At 36.9% G+C, this 18622-nt stretch overlaps 1 protein-coding gene across 1 annotated transcript in view; it reads right to left on the minus strand.

The window, feature by feature from the left end:
• Window positions 1-14058, minus strand: part of LOC129510768 (60S ribosomal protein L31-like) — a 255999-nt gene extending 241941 nt beyond the window's left edge. The window contains exon 1 of the mRNA XM_055326989.1: window positions 13639-14058. Coding sequence (XP_055182964.1) covers window positions 13659-14036 — 378 coding nt within the window. The 5' untranslated portion in view covers window positions 14037-14058 and the 3' untranslated portion in view covers window positions 13639-13658. The remainder of the gene's footprint in view (window positions 1-13638) is intronic.
• Between the last annotated feature and the right edge of the window lie 4564 nt (window positions 14059-18622).

Here is an 18622-nt window from a genome sequence, read left to right on the forward strand (position 1 = left end):
AAAATATGTATATAAATTGAAATTTTAAAATCATTTTATATTGTGTAACTTAAGGATTCATGTGTTAAAACTTTCTGGTCAGAATTGATTTACCATGGGAAATATTATTGGTATACAATTGATCAAAACATAATGAATATAATATAAATATTGATAAATAACCAATAAAGGAAAACTTTCTTGGAATTGTTTCTTTAAATGAGAGAGAGCAGGGATGCCTGGGTGGCTCAGTGGTTGAGCATCTGCCTTTGGCTCAGGGCATGATCCTGGAGTCCTGGGATCGAGTCCCACACTAGACTCCCTGCCTGGAGCCTGCTTCTCCCTCTGCCTGTGTCTCTGCCTCTCTCTCTGCATTTCTCATGAATAAATAAATAAAATCTTAAAAAAAATAATGAGAGAGCATTTATTTTTTAGTTTGTGATTCCTTTGGATGAAATGACTTATATCCAAAATTAGAGGGTGTTCAGTATTAATTTTATACCTGTTTTTCATTTTTATAGGTGTCTGTGTAAAATCTTTTTCTCATAAACAGATAGATGTGAATAAACTAAATTTTGTTATAGTAATATCATTCAATTCTTTTGACTGCTTTTGGTTTCTATATAAAATCCCATGAGAGCTACCATAAAAAATTATTCTTGATGATCTAGTAGCTGATGATTAGGTTCTACACCAATTTTGTTTAAAGTAAAAAATTCAAAATACCTTTGCCCTTCAGAGGATATAATATATAGTGATTAGAGTTCTCTGTTTCTGGGAGAATACCAAAATCTTCACCCTTATCCTTGAAGTCTTCACCAAGTATTGAGAAATGGCTACTACTTATACCTGGTACTCTTACACTCAGAGGCACCCCTTGGAACCGAACATGTTTAGAAAGGGTTAGGAATTAAAAATATTGTTAATTTCAACACAATTTTACCAATATGGTATTTTCTCTCACATGCTTTCAACTTCTCACATGCTGTAGAAATTTACAATAAAAACTGTTAGCTCATTCAATTTATAAAAAACTTCCACCATCTGACCTTATTGTCAAAACCAGTCCCTTTGTCAACGGAATTAGACAAACCAGACATACTTTATGTTAGGAAAAGTCTAATTTCATTTTTCATTAATAATTTTATTTTTATTAAGTCAATAAAGTGACATTTATTTTTTTATGTAATTTTATAAAATCTACCAAAAATAAATTATAGATTATAGACAATAATGCCAATCTTAAAATTTTATAGGTCATATAAGTAATTTTTATGTTATGTTATAAAATAATGAATCTATATTCTGTTTCATATTACTTTGCTATAAGGCAATATAAAATTTAATTAAATTTATTATATTTTTAAGGATACAATGAATATTATAAAAGGCATGCCATTCCTTCAATGAATGATCTAGCAGCTGATAATTAGGTTCCACTTCAATTTCGTTTAAAGCAAAGAATTCAAAATAGCTCTGCTTTCCTTTCTTCTATGATGTATTTTGAAGCTTCTTTTTTTGAAGCTTCTTTTTTTTATCATATTTTAAATTCTTTTATTTTTAAAATATGAAACACGTTTATATTCTGTATCATAATTCTACGAATACCTTTGCATATCTCATCCTATTTTATTTTCCTCTGACTCTCACTCATGTTATATTGCTACCATTTCTCTTTTGCTAAGAAGAGATTTTTTATTGTGAACCAATATTGATTATAATTCCATCAGTGGGATTCTGTTGGGGCTGGATTTGAGCATATATTCTCCTAGGGAAGATTTTTTGTTGCTTCTACAAGGCACCTACCTATGGGCATTAAATCTGAGTCCACGTTAAATTAGTCATTGAAGTTTAGTCCATCTTAAATTATGTCTCTGTTTGTAGCTTTTAGAAGAATGCGAACACTATACATCTAGTTCCAAAATGTACATAAAGGCTGGCCTAAGCTCATTTATTCTCAGAGAATCTTTAAAAATAACCCCCCCCCACCCCCAGGTCCCGGAAAATATTCCTTACTGTTGGCTCATACAGATGAAGCAGTTTTCCACCTTCTTCACCCTTCCTTTGATAGTATATTCTGTCTTGGGCACCATCTTTTATGGGGGTTAGCTTCCCTCTGTGGCTCCTTTCTTTGCCCTCTTCCAAGACTGTTTCTTCAGCGCCCTCTACAGGCTAACGCTCTAAGCCACTGGGATTCATCCAGGCAAGAGGATCTAAGCAACTTTGAGAGTCACAGCCTATGATTACTCATGCTATTTCACTCAGTTGTTTTCCTTTTCCATGTTTGTTAGGTGTTTTTATACACAAATAGGAAGTTTTTTCAAACGTATTGAGCACTAATGATGTGCTTTGATCCTGTATATGGTAGAGTTACAAAAAGAGGCAAAACACATTTTCTGTTCCTGTGGAACTAGTTGTCTAAACACAGACAGAAAAAGATGTAACGGGTGGTTAACTGAAAACATAGGGGTTAGAAAGGGCCTGTGGAAATGACTAACCAGATGAGAGACAGGGGGCAGGGATACCAGAAAGATCTCACCTGATATAGTCTTGAAAGAAGACTAGGACAGCCGCACACAGAGGCCAGGGCAAAGGCATTTCAGGCAGACAGAACAGATGGAGCAAAGGCCTTGTGGTGTAAAATGACATGGTATATAAAAGTTAGCATTGGTGCAGTATGGAATATTGAGAATTGAGATTAAACAATCCAAACTTTTGTCATTAAACAATTGCTACTAGGAGAGCCCAAAATTGCTTTTGAAATGTGTAAAGAGTTCTCTCCACTCTGCTTCATGTTGATTAAAGGGAGTGTTTTTGGCAGCAGAGCAACTATGCAGAATTGGCTTGAGGAACTCTACAGATGCCATGTCAAACTGTAGGTGTCCGGGGCCTTGTTTAATGGTATCTTGGAACACAATAGAAGTCTGGTTAATTTCAAGTATTTGGAATTGGTCCTAATCAGCCTTAATATTTCCCTATATTGACTTCAAAATATAAAAGGGAAACAGGAAGACATAGTTTTATAACTAGTTTATTGAGAAATTGCCCCTCTGTGAGTATAGAGAATAGTTTAATTTTGTTTCATCATTCACCCATGCTCTGCTGAATCTCTTTCCCGGTCACCTGATGATATCTTGAGCAGATTCTGTAACATTCCAGTCATCTTTTGCAATTAAAAGCTGTTTTCAATTCTATCTAAATCTCCTCTTCTCCCCTCCCTCCAGTGCAAGTTTTACCTTTGCTCTAAGGGCAGTTGAGAGAGAGAGTGGGGCATGGTCTGCTCATTCACCCCTCCAGACTCTTGAGCACTGGATTGGAGAATGAGAGGGGACACACCCTCTGTCCCCGTCTTCTAGGCTACCACAGCTCAGTTATTAGGTGAAGGGAAAATAATAGAAAAATTGGGGAAATTTTTTTTTTCCTGGCTAGTAAGGATGCCATCTTCTGTCTGTTAGGTTCACTAGGTATAAGTGGAAGGTGTGAACTTGCTAGTTTTCTGTGGGGGTCATGTAGATTCCTCAGAGTCCCCACAACCAAAATTTCTTAATGAGGGAGATTCAGCCCTTGTCTGAGCTTTTAACTCTTCCTCATTCCAACTGATTGTGTTCCCTAAAGTCTCTTCAATGTCTCTTGGCCTCTCTAAAGTCCCTGAAAAGAAAGGGTGAGGGAGGCTTGGTGTCAGATTTATTTTTGGTAACTCTAGAATGTAGGGCACTTGAAGCCTCTTGTTTTCGAATCTGAGTTCTAGTCACAAGCTTCAGTGCAATAACTATCAAAAGACCAACATCTTTTTTTTTAAAGATGTATTTATTTATTTTAGAGAGGGGGTGGAGAGAAAGCATGTGGAAGGGGAAAAGGCAGAGGGAGAGAGAATCTCAAGCATGCTGAGTGCAGAGCGCCATGTGAGGCTCTGTCTTAGCACCGTGAGATCACAACCTGAGCTGAAACTAAGAGTCCAGCGCCTAATGATTGTGCCACCCAGGTGCACCTCAACATCTTTTCATGGTTATATTTTAGCAAATATTTTCTTTGGGTTATGTAGAATGACTTCTTCAATTCAGCTGGGTTCTTGTGGTTAGTGCTGGTGTTGGATTTTACGAGAAATTCTGAAACTCAAACCCCTTTCTCCCAATCCTCCTGTCCCATTCAAATTAGAGAAACTGGTTAGGATTGCCAAATAAACTAATGGTAAGATTAGAAGCCTCTTCATCAGTGAGATATTCCATGGAGTGTAAAACATGGATAGCCTGGAGAATAAAAGATTCAGGGATTATATAACTATGTTCAAATATATGATGGAGGGGCACCTGGGTGGCTTAGTAGTTGAGCATCTGCTTTTGGCTCAGATGGTGATCCTAGATCCTGCATCAGGCTCCCTGCAGGGAACCTGCTTCTCCCTCTGTGTCTCTCATGAATAAATAAATAAAATCTTTAAAATTATATGATGAATTTTCAGGTATCATAGGAATTAAGCCTTCCCTACTTGGGGAGTTACAGGGAGATTAATTTCAGTCTATGCAGGAATTTCTCAAAATCAAAGGTTTGTAAAGGTGAAGTTGACTATCTGAAGAGGCAGTGAACTCCCTGTTATTGAAGCATGTTATTAAAGCATAATATGAACACCAATTGGTTAGCATGTTGTCAAGGGACCTCAAAAATAGTTGAAAATCATGAATTGACTTTCATATTCCTTTAAATTTTTTGGTTCCTCTACTCAAGAGACTAACAGAATAGCTAACCACATTAGTCAATACTTACAAGCATTCAGAATATTGGTGACATCAATAATGATCTAGGTTCTGATTCTCAGCTTTTTAGCTTTTTTCAGTTAAAAGCCATAGTATTTGCAAGTTTTTGGTTATTCTTGTAAAATGACAGTATGTTGATGTGTTAGAATATTTATGTATTTATTTTAATACATAAAGTATGTTTTTAGGAAGAACATTTATGTCTACTTTTTAGGATACCATTTTACCAACATCAAGGCATTTACAAAACTGATTCATATTCAAAACTTTCTATTGAGCAAACCCTCAAATCAAGGTAGTTTGACAGTTTTAGGAAGAGCACTGGTAATTTTTGCTCTTCTAACATATGCTATTTCTGGAGTATCAGTATTTCAATGCTGACTTTTACAAAGCAGATTATGATTAAAATTCTATTGTGATTTTTTTTGACCCTGAAAAAGTTATTTCAAAGATTTATTAGAAGAAGAAACTGGAGAAAAGAAATAAAATTTTTGAAAATGAAGAGTTTATAGCCCTACTTATACATTTTATTAAAATGCTATAATAACTAAAACAATGTAATGTAATACTAATATAAAATGGGTTGATAGATTAATGGAAAAGAAAAGAAAGCCCCCAGATAGACTTTGTTGTGTAGGATAATTTTATATATTTCTAAGGAAGCATCATAAACCGGAAAGATGAGATTTATTTAGTAAATTTTAGTTGCACATACCTACTTGGCAATAGAAGGTAGTGATAAAACAGATTCAGATCCACATTTTGTGCAATATTTCAAAATATATCCTATGTTAATTAGTGAAGTATTATCAATAAAATAATAATAAAACCTAGATTAAAACAGAAGAATATCAGGATGCCTGGGTGGCTCGGCGGTTGAGCGTCTGCCTTTGGCTCAGGGCAAGATTCCAGGTCAGGGGATTGAGTCCCGCATCAGGCTCCCTGCTAGGAGCCTGCTTCTCCCTCTATGTCTCTGTCTCTCTCTCTCTCTCTCTCTGTTTCTCATGAATAAATAAATAAAATCTTTTAAAAAAATCTTTAAAACAGAATATCTTAATTCAGAGGGTTAGAAAGCCTTTTATTTTTTTAAAAAAATATTTTATTTATTTGTTTGAGAGAGCGAGAAAGAGAGAGAGCGTATAGAACAGGAGGGAGGAGCAGAGGGAGAAGCACACTCCCCACTTAGCAGAGGACTGGACTCTGAGCTGGATCTTCAGACCCTGTAATCATGACCTGAGTCAAAGACAGACACTTAACCCACTCAGCCACCCAGGAGCCTCAGGAAAGGCTTTTAAATTAAAAAGTGATAGAAGAAATAACGGAGGGAAAGAAAAATGTTTGTATCATGTAGAAATACAAAACATTAAGAAATAACTTATGTAATCAAAAAGAAAAATTGGTAAAAATAATTGGTCATATATACAACAAAGAAATGCTTAATTTCTTTACCATAGAGAACTCATTCAAATTCACAATAAAATTGACTAAAATTAATGGGACAGGAGGCATGAACACACAATTCACGAAAGAGAAAAATCAAATGGCAAATAAACATGTGGAAAAATGTTCAGCCTTATTAAGAAATGTGAATTAAAATGAAGTGTAATTTCACCTTCTAAATTATCCAAGATTTAATTGTCTTGAATAGTAATCACACTGATGAGCAGAGAAAAACAATTTAGTAATACATGTCAAGAGCTCTAAAATGTCAATATTCTTTGGCCCTATAATTCCATTTCCAGAATCTATCCTAAGAAAATAATACAAAGTAGAGCAGAAGTTTTGCATCTCTGCAGAATATGAAAATTATGAAATGTTTTTTAATACAAAGAAATAAGGCGGTAGTTAAGTAAATCATGGCATCTGCATATTCAGAATATTGTGATGCTGTTAAGATTGTGTTTATGAGCAGTTTCTAATTATGTGGGGGAAATTCTTGCATTATAATGCTAGGCAAAAAGATGAAAGTATGTAATTCCTTACAGTGGGCTTTACAGAAAGGCTAGAGGGAAGGTCATCAAAATATAAACAAAAAATCGCCATCAGTGCTGGGGATAATATCACTGTATTTTGGACCATGTTGGATAAACCCAGCCAAATTCTTATTCTTTTGACTCTGTTATTCTTGAAGCCTATGGCTAACCAACCCTTTTGCTAACTCATTTCCTTAGTCAGATGCTAATCAATTTAATTTGCTTACTTCTTTCTTTTCATTAGTGATATCAGCAGGTAACGTTGATTATACTTGAGACATTTGGCCTCTTAATCAGATTTGGGAATCTCCTTAGATTTTTGAGAAACTCTTTAACAAAACAGATTTAGATGAAGTGCTGAAGATGACTCCTGGTACTTATTTTTAAGGTGATTCTAACTGGTTTTTGTTTTACATAATATCACCCTCTTGGTCTAAAATTCTGGGACCGTATTTATTTGCAGTCTGTAGCCTTATTTGTGTTGACTACATCACCTACCATCTTTTATTCCACTGTTCCCCCACCTAGGTTGATTTTTCCTTTTATTGGTCAAGTTTGGCTTTTTGGAGGGCTGCCTGTGTGGGAGGAAATTTTCAAGCAATCTCATCCAGTTTAGAAATTTTGGTGTTCCAATTAGAAATGCAGGTGGGTAAATCTTGCTGTTTGCTCATGGCATGCCATAGAACGCATGATTTTTCTTTTTTGAGTCATTTCCTGTCCTGTCAAAGAGACAGAGATGGGAATCATTAATATAAAAGACCTGCTACCTATTTCACTGATCATTAAAAGGAATGAGGTTAGCTTGCCATGAGTTTTTCTTTGCCAGGTCATGCTGACTTCTGATAATCACTGTATCCTTTCCAAATGTGAATATACTTCTGTTTACTAATCCCTCTTAACATTTTGCTAGAGATACAGGCAATAGTACCTTTTTTCATTTTTGAAAATCAGGAAATCTACTCCTGTCCAGTTTTATTTTTCATGTCTTGTTCTTTATGATTTCTCAAAGATTATTGTAATTGTACCTGCATGTTATTTCTATCTGCCAAAATCTCATTAATTTGGGTGTAGACACCTAAATTCATTTAGCATGATTAAATGCTTTCTTTCAAATTTACCTTACATCAATTTCTTTGATTCCCTACCAGTGATGTTTGTTATGCCCTTTTCAAATAGAAAATCATTCTTGTTGAAAAAGATAAAACCACACTGGAATGAAGTAATTGTTTTTCTGTGCAATCTGTTTACATTCAACCACATTCTTTAATAGTCTTGACCTATGGTGTTTTTGCTCTACACATAGTTGACCTAAACATTTTCTATAAATCTCAGCTACAGAATGCTTCTTGGAGATTTGTCTTTTGCTATGACTTTGGCAAATTAAAGAAAAAAAATACTTATTTATTTTAGAGAAAGAGAGCTTGTGAGTGTGGGGGAGGGACAGAAGGAGAGGGAGAGAATTTCAAGCAGGTTCTGAGACTCTGGGTTCAGTCTCATGACCCTGAGATGGTGATCTGAGCTGAAATCAAGAGTTGGGCACATAACTGACTGAGCCATTCAGGTGGCCCCCTTTAGGTAAATTTCTCAACCTTGGCTTCCTCATCTGTAAGAAGGGCATATAATAGTATTTTGTATCATCTATGTAATGAAGATTGAATGAGTCAATATTTGTGAAGGGCACGCAGAGTCAGCATTACCTATATGTTAAATAAATGTTTTTTTAAAAAAATGTGCTCCCTAGAGAACTCTTCCCTTCACTTTGAACATAGCGTCCATTTTATTTGGTCATTGGGAATATCATAAGTGAATGGTTAGGATTTTTATCTTCATTAATGAATGTATAGAGTAGCCTCAGCTACTTATGGAACACATGATATGTATTTGATTACTTGGTGCATTACTCATCTGTAAGCTCTTTAAATCGCTTAATCATTTTTATTGTAGCTCACTAAACTTTTCATAGTGTTTACGAATGATAAATTTGAAAATGTTTTTATGACCTCTATGTGTTCTGGCTTTTGAATACATTTTCTTTTTCATTAAAAAAAAAAGAAATAACTGATACCATTTGTCATTTAAAAATTTTTTTTTATTTATTTGAGGGAGAGAGAGAGAGAAAGAGGGCACGCAAAGGAGCGGGGGGCAGGGCAGAGGGAGAGGGAGAAACAAACTCCCCACTGAGGGGGCCTGGCGGGGCTCCTCCAAGATCCTGGGATCATTATCTGAGCCAAAGGCAGATGCTTAACTGACTGAACCACCCAGGCGCCCCACATTTGTCATTCTTAAAGAGAATAAAAATAGTTTTAGTACGAGGCTGTTTTTTCTTCTCCACTGATATGTATTTGAATGATGACAAAGTGATTTAAATCTCACCCACTAAATTATATATGATTTCTAGCCCTTATTTACAAAGTGATTAGCAAATTTATGTGCCAGAAAATTCTGACATTTTTCTGATTATTTCATATAAATGTCTTCAACTTTTATGTGGAGCATATTTCTTGTCCAACTTTGAGAACCTGCATATTTAGATAGATTTCCCCATCCCAAACTTCCATGGCTTCTACCTTGATTTTCCAACTTTGATTAAATAAACTTTATTTAATAACTAGCTTTGATTCCCTTTTTTATCAGCTTAGGAAAAGAAAGCCGAAATGTGTATATTTAACAGATATATTTATGATGCAACCCCTATAGTTTTAAATGGGTAAGTATATATTTTGTCTCCTTTTCCTTTGGAGAATATATAAAACTCAATGTTTGTTGAAGTCTCTAAAGTTCCTCCTCCCTCCTCCTCTTTTGAGCAGCAGCAGTAGTAGTAGTAGTAGTAGTAGAGAGGCTCTGTAGAAAAATGTATAGAATTTTTAGTGATTTAGAAAATGTATGGTTCCCTGAAAGCCTTTGGGCAGGATTTGGCTAAGTGAGGAACAGAATATCATATAAGTACTCAGGAAATGAATCATCCAGCTCTATAAAAGTAGATGAGGTATCTTCAGCTTCCAGTCAGGATGACAACAACCGCAGAGTGTGCCTTTCTCTTCTGGCATTTACAGTCCATCCAAATGAACAGCAAGGGGAGGAGTTAACAGCACTCCATGCTTGATGCTTCTAGTACACTCCTTACTTCTGTGGAGAATTTGCACAAAGGTGATCCAAATGGATGGTTCAGCTCTCTTCTTGCTCTAGCCTGCTTTGCCTGCCTTATAGTCTGAGACCTCCCTGCAGGGGTCTGACATCCTGGCTATACTGAAATATTTGCTACTTCCTAAATCTATTTCTTGCCTTCTACTATCTATAGCTTAATGAACAACTGGAGCTTTACTACTTAGCATACTGGATATCAAAAAATTTTTGTTAATCAATGAAACTAGTGACTTGTTAAGTAGCATGATAAATGTTGGAAAAGGGAGTCCTTTGGTGAAATTAAAAATATTCAATGCATGTAGGTTGGCTGAAATACATTAAAGACACTGTCTCCATCTTCACATGAATGATTTCAGAAACTGGCAAGGTTTGTAGCCTGTCCTGTTAAAGATGGTGTCAGAGGCTTGGTCCCTAAGTGATTCTGTGTTCAGCCATTGGCTTGGGACAGGGTTTCTCAACCTCTGCACTATTGGCATTTTGGGATAGATAACTCTTTGCTGCAAGGGGCTGTCACCTGCATTGTAGGATGTTAATGGCATCCCTGACCTCTACATACTAGATGTCAGTAGTAGACTCCCCTCCATATGAGAAGGAAAAATGTTGCCAGACATTGCCAATGTCCCCTAGGGGGCAAAGTCGCCCCAGTTGAGAACCACTTGTTGAGGAGATTCCTGATGCCACAATTCTGATTAGAGGGAATGGGATCCTGCCTGAGGCATATGGCCATGTTCCAGGGGATGTGGCACACAGAAATGGAGAACCTAAGGGACGACTGTGACTCCCCTGTGTCACAGAGTAGACCAGATGCTTCATTTGTGCCTGCTCTGCTCCTGGAAATTTGTCCAGTACACTTCTGTCTGCCATCACTGGGTCTGAGCCTCTCTTGTATATCCTAGAGGTGTTGTTTTGTGACATAGAGTTCAATGTTCTCTCTAGAAAGTAAGGTATTAGCACTTCTCAGTGCTCAGCTTGAGGCTTAAGTTATAGATTCTGAAATGGCATTTATCCACATTCGACCTTCTAGAAATGTCAGAGTCAAAGCTGAAATACCCCTTTCTCATGCACTCCCTAATGTTAATCCCTTCCACTTATTTTGTTTCTGAAAAATTTCGAAGGAACTAAAAAAAAGTGTAGAATAATATAGCAAGCACCTGTGTATGAACCCACTACTCAAAATGGCAGAAGTAGCATATTTTCACTTTTTCCTCAGATATTTTATTTTATTACTTTATTTTATTTTTTAAAGATTTTATTTATTTATTTGAGAGAGAGCCAGACAGCACAAGTAGAGGGAGCAGCAGACAGAGAGGAAGAAACAGAGCTTGATCCCAGGACCCTGGGATCATGACTTGAGCTGAAGGCAGAGGTTTAATTGCCTGAGCCCACCATGTGCCCCTTTCCAGATATTTTAAAGGAATAAGACATTATAAAGTTGAAATCCCTTTGTCCATTTTCAATCACACCAAATGCCCTTTTGCAGAAGCAATTCCTATCATGAAGTGGGTGTGCATCCTTCATATTTATTTAACAATACGTCAATGATTTAGCAAGCAATTTAACATTTATTCACATAAATTATAGTCTATAAGTATTGTGCAAATTAGCTTTGGTTTAACTTGATTTACCTTTTCTTTTTATTATGCTTTTGAGATCTTTGTTATATAGAAAAGTATTTAACCACTTTAACCTTTGTGTAGAAATCTATTGTATTAACATACCATATTTTGTTTAACCATTCCCAATCGGTGGGCATTTCAGTTATTGGCAATTGTTATTTTTTAAAGGAAAGGAACAGTGAAAATATTTACCTATATGTCTTTGTGCATATATGTGAGATTTTCTCTAGGGCCAATAGTCCTAGCATAACCATAGAATAAAACTCTTGGGTTTTCTTTTTTTCTTTTCTTTTTCCTTTTCTTTTTCCTCTTCTTTTTCCTTTTCCTTTTCCTTTCCTTTCCTTTCCTTTCCTTTCCTTTCCTTTCCTTTCCTTTCCTTTCCTTTCCTTTCCTTTCCTTTCATTACAAGACTTTGAGAGAGAGAACAAGCATGAGCAGGGGGAGAGGAAGAGAAAGAGGGAGGAGCAGACTCCCCACTAAGCAAGGAGCCTGACGTGGGACTCAATCCAGGACCCCGGGATCATGACTCAAGCTGAAGGCAGGCACTTAACCAGCTAACCCAACCAGGCGCTCCCTGGGTCATATTTTCAAAGTCACAAACCATGGCCATATTGCTTTCTACATTTAAGTGTGCAAGTTCATCTTGAGTAGAAGTTTGGGTGTGCATGTCCCATTTCCCAGGTCTTACCCCTCTCCATTGGGTGATGTGAGAGCCTCCATGCAACCCACCTGGTCTCCAGTTGTAAATCAGATCTCCCTGAATGACTTGCAGCTGGCCAGTAGCTTCTAATTTTGAGCTGATTGGCATCTTAGCTCAGTTCCTGGTAGTCTGATCCATGCTTCCTCTTCCCACTGCCCCCACCCCCAGGCACAGCTGGGTGCTGAGGGTGTCCAGGGCAGGGACTGCAGCTCTAGTTTGCTTTCTGTTCACTACTCCAGGAGTCCTCAGTTCCCATTTCGCTAGGTGACCCTGGTTCCTTTCTCTTCCCATAGACCCGGTTACCCTGCCTGAGTTGAATTCCTGCAGCCTCTGTGATTTCCTGTTGGAAGCTCAGTAAGTCTGAATCTTCTCACCTCTGTGTTCTTCTGCTCCTTTCCTGGACCACAGGAATGCTTATTATGTTTCTGAGCACAGCCATGTATTTTCAGTGTATTAAAAATATTTATTAATGCTATGTGGATTTTTGGTGGGGAGGGGAGGCAGAGTTGATAACTTACAGAATTATGTTGGCCAGAAATTGAACATAATCATTTTGGAGTTTTTGTAGGCCTTTGTCTATATATTCATGCATACATACATACACGTATGTTTTTTTGTGTATATGTATATCAAGATAAATGGAATCATGTTGTTATACAATTGTTACAATATTATTATACCTACTGTAATCATTCTATGTATCTTCCTTTTTTTCTTCTCTTCCTTTCTTTACATATTATTTCTTACATATTATTCCTTAATACTTACATCACAATTTGTTTAGCCATTGCTTTATTAGTGGACATTTAGATTGTTTCTAATGGTTCACAACTAGAAGCTATGCTGTAATGAACATACATTTATATACATATATATTTTTTTCTGAACATGTGTACACATTTCTGTAGTGTAGATTCTCCATAGTGGAACTTATGAAAGAAAGCTCATGACTAATTTTGTGAGACTCTAATAAATTATCCTTCAAGAGGGCTGTACTCTTGAAGTGTGCTTTGTTTCCCCAAACCCTAGACCAGTCAGATCTAGGCTTTATCACAAGGTAACATTCATATGAAATGACAATATTTGTTCCACATCACAGAGTAGTCAGAAGATGCCTCTGTACTGGGAAGCAGGTGTCTGGGAGCTCTGTGGGCCTCAGGCATCTCCTCATCACCCCAAAAGTGAAGAGAGAAATATTTCAGCACCTCTCACCCATTCCCAGCATAGTCATGAGTGAACTCTGACTTGGACATCAGCATAATATCAACCTTGAACCTTTGTCCATCTGATGAGTGAGAATATGCCATTATTATTTGAACATGCATTCCTCTCATTTCCAGTGAGATTGGTGGTCTTTTTATGCCTTTTTTTTGTCATTTGTATTTTTTTTCCTCAATGGATATCCTATTTGTCTATCTCTTTTTTCTTTCCTTTTTTAATTATTTATTTATTTATTTATTTATTTTGCAGTTTTATACCTTTATTTGACAATCAGCGATTAGTTCTCATCCACATGAACAGTCTGTAGATTTTTGAAAGTGGTGACAGGTACGTAGGTAACCAGCGTGTAGAGCTTGTTTGGTGAATCTTCATCCTCGTTACGTTTTCTGGACAACCGCACACGGATACGATATGGAACATTCCTTATTCCTTTGGCCCAGACAGCTTTGTTGAGCCTGGTGTCAATGCGCACATCTGGAGTTCCCATCTCCTTCATGGCAAATTTCCGGATCTCTTTGAGTGCCCGAGGGGCCCGCTTCTTGAAACCCACTCCATGGATACGTTTGTGAATGTTGATGGTGTATTCTCTGGTCACTACCTCGTTGATGGCAGAACGGCCCTTCTTCTTCTCGCCACCCTTCTTTGCGGGAGCCATTCTGCCGGGCCCTAGTTGGAAAGGAAGGACTCTTTCCTTTTTTTTAAAGAAGATTTTTTTTAAATTTATTTATTCGACAGAGAGAGAGAGAGAGAGAGAGAGAGAGAGCGCACGAGCAGGGGGAGCAGTAGGTGAGGGGTGAAGCAGGCTTCCTCCTGAGCAGAGAGCTCCACGTGGAGCTCAGAGGACTATGAGATCATTACCCTACCTGAAGGCAGATGCTAAATGAACTGAGCTACCCAGGCACCCTGTCTTATTTCTTACTGATATGTAGGAACTCTTTTTCATACTCTGCATATAATTCTTTATCTGAAATATGGATGTAGATCTATGTCTCTTTTTAAACTTTCACATAGTATATTGTGCCATAAAGAAATTTAGAATTTCTGGATCATCAAGTATTTTAATCTTTTGGCTTTTGGTTTTGTTTGGGTATTTAGAAACTTTGTTTATTTATTTATTTTTTATCTATCACTGAAGTATAGTTGAAATACCACGTTATATTAGTGTCAGGTATACAATGTAGTGATTGGACGATTCTATACATTGTAGAAACCTTTTTAAACCACCAAATTATTTAAAATAATTATAATTCCTTTGATATTTTTATACTATTAGAACTCCATATGAAATTTCTTCTAGGGTTCAATTTGAAATAGAAATTTAAATTAGCTTCTTTTGAAGTGTCAATCCCAAGGTCATTTATCTTCTGATTTGAATTATATCTTTATTATTCAAAATCCTCATAATACAGAAGTGTTTTTTGGACTCCCTATTCTCTTCTGCATCCCACCACCTATTCCCTTAATAAGATCACTAGGTTTGTATCATATTTTGAAGTCTGGTGAACACTAAGACTTGTTTTTCTTCCCTCAAAACCACAGCATACTTTCCCGTTAACATATTGACAAGCTGAGCTGCCGGGCATAAGGGCAGGGTACTAGTCCACTTATCAGGGTGAAATGGACAGGAGAGGTGTGTCAACACATGACAATGCTGAGACTGTGATTGGGTAAAGAGACCAGATGACTGCCCTGGAAGGAGAACTGATGATTGAAGACCAAGATGTAGAAGCTCTTCTTGAGATTCCTGTCATGTGGCATGTGTCCATTGATATGGTGGAATTGGGAACAAAATGTTAAAAACAAAAAACAAAAAACAAAACAACCAAATCCTTCCTAGCAACAGTTGCTCACGGGGCCTAAGGAGTATTTAGGTTACAGTTGAATTGACTTCAAGTTTGCACTGACTTGGCCTCTGAAATTTTATGGACTTTTAATCATCAGGTATGCCTCGGCCTACCTTAATCTAAAATTGACTAGTCCCACCCCACTCAGAGAAGATGAGTCAAAATATCATAGAAAAAAAAATCCTAGAAAAATCATCAGAATTATAAGATCTAGTGTAGTAATGGAGGGCATGGGCTAGGCTAGTGACTTGACCCAATATGTATAACAAGGCAGGTAGGAATCTCTGGCCCGTGGGGTCATCCAGTGACTTGGTTCCTTCACTCTTGTTTTTCTACCAATTTAGAGGGTGGCTCAATTCACATGATTGAACCTGATTTCCCCACACCATATCCTTATTCTGACTTACAGGAAAGAGCAATGAAAAGAAGTTTATGGCCGTACTTTACACAGTGCATGCTGGGAAATGTATATTTAGCTGGGCAGTCACTGTCCTCCTAAAATTCAGGGGGGAGGGGTGTCCTTTTATTAAAATGAAGAAGGGAAAATGTATCCTGGGGAGTATCTAACAATCTCTGCCTCATCTAGATCTCAATTTTGATACCCAAAAAGTTAAGAAAAAATACATTTGCATGATACAAAATCAACACACACACACACACACATATAGATATATCTAGATCTATCTATTAAGATCTACCCACATTTCATCATTTCTAAGACATTTTTATCTTTTAGCAGCTCTGAAATTGAAATGTGTCTTAACAATTCATGATGTTTTACAGTCTCCATCAACCAGGAAACAGTGATGATGTGATTGCTATTTACTTGTACATTCATAAAGTTGGCCATTTAAACAGTGAACTCTGCACAGGAAAAAAAAAATTTAAGGACCATTGAGGAAGGAATATGAGTGTTTGTTTTGCTTTATGATCTTCTGTTGACACCTTGATGCTTTAGCATCAAGATTGCAGAATGGTACAGATAACAATATGATATCATATACTTAAAAATCTGTGGAGAGGGTAGATCTCACATTAAGTGTTCTTACCACAATAAAAATTAAAAAAAAAAAAACAAGCAAGAAAATGAAATTGCAGAATGGATGTCAGCTTCTCAGAAGATTTTGGAGAAAAGAGTGGTATGCTCCAAAGAAATGGTATGCCGCCAATGCTCTTGATGGTAGGGGAAACAATAATGGGTGGAAAAATACAAACTTTGCTACTCTGATTGGAAAAATACATTACAAGAGCTTGACCTTGAATGTGAATGCATAGACTTCTCTAGTTTATTTAAGTATCATATTCCTTTTTATGTATGCACAAGACTGGTATGATAAAACTCTAAGTCCAGAAGAGTTCTAATTGATACAAAAGCATTGAGAGTGTTAAAAAGTATTATCTGAAACTTGGAAATAGACAAAAGAAATTACTAAATGTTCTTCCAGTGCAGTGGTAGGCTTGATTTTCTCTTTACTTGGCTGTTTTATGACTCTGTAGGGGCAGAGGTTACTTTGCAGATTTATGTCCAGTAGAAATGCAAATAATTTCCATCCAGTGGAACAGATAAGCTCAATGATTATGGCGATAGCCTTGTCTGGCATTAACCAGTTTTTTGTAAAGCCTAACCTAGCAACTTATTAAATCACCTCTATATACCTCTCTTTTCAAATTCTCTTTGGACTGATTTTAGCATCTTACTGGTTCCCTTAATAACTAATGAATTAAATAAAATCTTTGACATGTATTTATTTTAAATTCGCATATCAGCGTTGTCCTTTAAACATTTGAAAACTATCCTTTAACAAATCATTGGTGACTTGGCAACGTTTCTTTAGTGCTACATAAAATCATAGCATGACCCACTACTGATGGCATGTTAGATGTGATCAATTATGGATCACTGCCTCCAGGAGCCAGTTAAAGGAAGCTAGTGAGACTAAATCACAAGTGTTGTGGGCATGTCCATCTCAAATATCTTGATGAAGCTTTAATCTGGAAGTACTTTGCAGTCCGCATTTGTTATTATCTTGCCCGTCCAGCATCTGAAACCTGATTCCTATGTTTGGGAATTTCCTATCTCTGATATCTTATAGAACACTGAGCTACTTTCCCATAATAGCAGCCAAACATGACAACGACTTGTTTCCCCAGTCTCCTGGTATGTGGCCCGCTGCTCTAGATTTTAAATTGGAGACTGTTGCTTCAAGGAAGCAAGATTTGCGGGAACCCTGTCTGGTGGTGGCAGTGGCCGTTGTAAGGTGGAGTCCTCAGGGTGCCCATGGCTGAGGCAGGAGCACTGATGTAGGTGTCTTCCTCCATATAATAATTGTAAAGCAAATGGGATATTGCACCCATGGGAAAATGTATACATTTACTTGATTCTCCAGCCTTCCTGACAATTCTTAAACTGCCCTGTATCCTTAAAAAAATTGTTCTGGGGCAGCCTGGGTGGCTCAGTGGTTTAGCGCCGCCTTCGGCCCAGGGCATGATCCTGGAGACCGGGGGTCGAGTCCCAAGTCGAGCTCCCTGCATGGAGACTGCTTCTCCGTCTGCCTGTGTCTCTGCCTCTCTCTCTCTCTCTGTGTGTGTCTCTCATGAATAAATAAATAAAATCTTTTAAAAAATTGTTCTGCTTAAATTATTTGGAGCCCATTCTATTCGAAGTGCCCTGATGCCACCATATAGGGTCACCTTCCCAGTGAATTATACCATTAAAATTAAAAATGAGAAAAAAAAATTTTTAAAAAATTAAAATTAAAAATGAGACATTATATTCTTGGCAGTTGGTGTATGTATCAAAGACACGTAACTGCATTTTGAACAGAGGAAACTAGCTCCTGTGATAAAATGCTGTGAGTTTCTATAGTCACTTTGCAGCTTACCACCTAGCTAAGAGGCTGTGGTTAGACACCACTAGTATATTTGACTGATTTAAACAATGCGTGCACACCCATTTATTGGACCACAGGCCAAAGTCCTCAGGTTTGGTCGAAATTGGAATTCTGCATTATTATGGAACAGGGATCTGGGGAAACATAAATAAACCCAAAACCCCCAGGATGACTCTATTACAAACAAATAACTTAGCTTTGTATTGCCATTCCTGGAAAAATAATAACTGGCTTCTAATAGGAAAATAGTTCTAGGAAGAACAGGCATTTAGAAAATACAATTTGTAAAGAGAACAGCAAGCATACATTTAAGAGACCATAAAATTCTCTGTATAATAAATACACTTTAATAAAAAAGGGCAAAATTAAATTATGCTAAAGGAATTAAGATAGTCTCTTGTTGCTACAATGACAGAAGCCATACTTATGGAGACACTGTTTATCTTTGTTTGCATATTAGTTTATATATTTCTGAACAAAAGAAAAAATACAACTACAGAGTATTT

The sequence above is a fragment of the Nyctereutes procyonoides genome, unplaced genomic scaffold (assembly GCF_905146905.1).
Source record: "Nyctereutes procyonoides isolate TBG_1078 unplaced genomic scaffold, NYPRO_anot_genome, whole genome shotgun sequence".
Classification (NCBI taxonomy): Eukaryota; Metazoa; Chordata; class Mammalia; order Carnivora; family Canidae; genus Nyctereutes; species Nyctereutes procyonoides.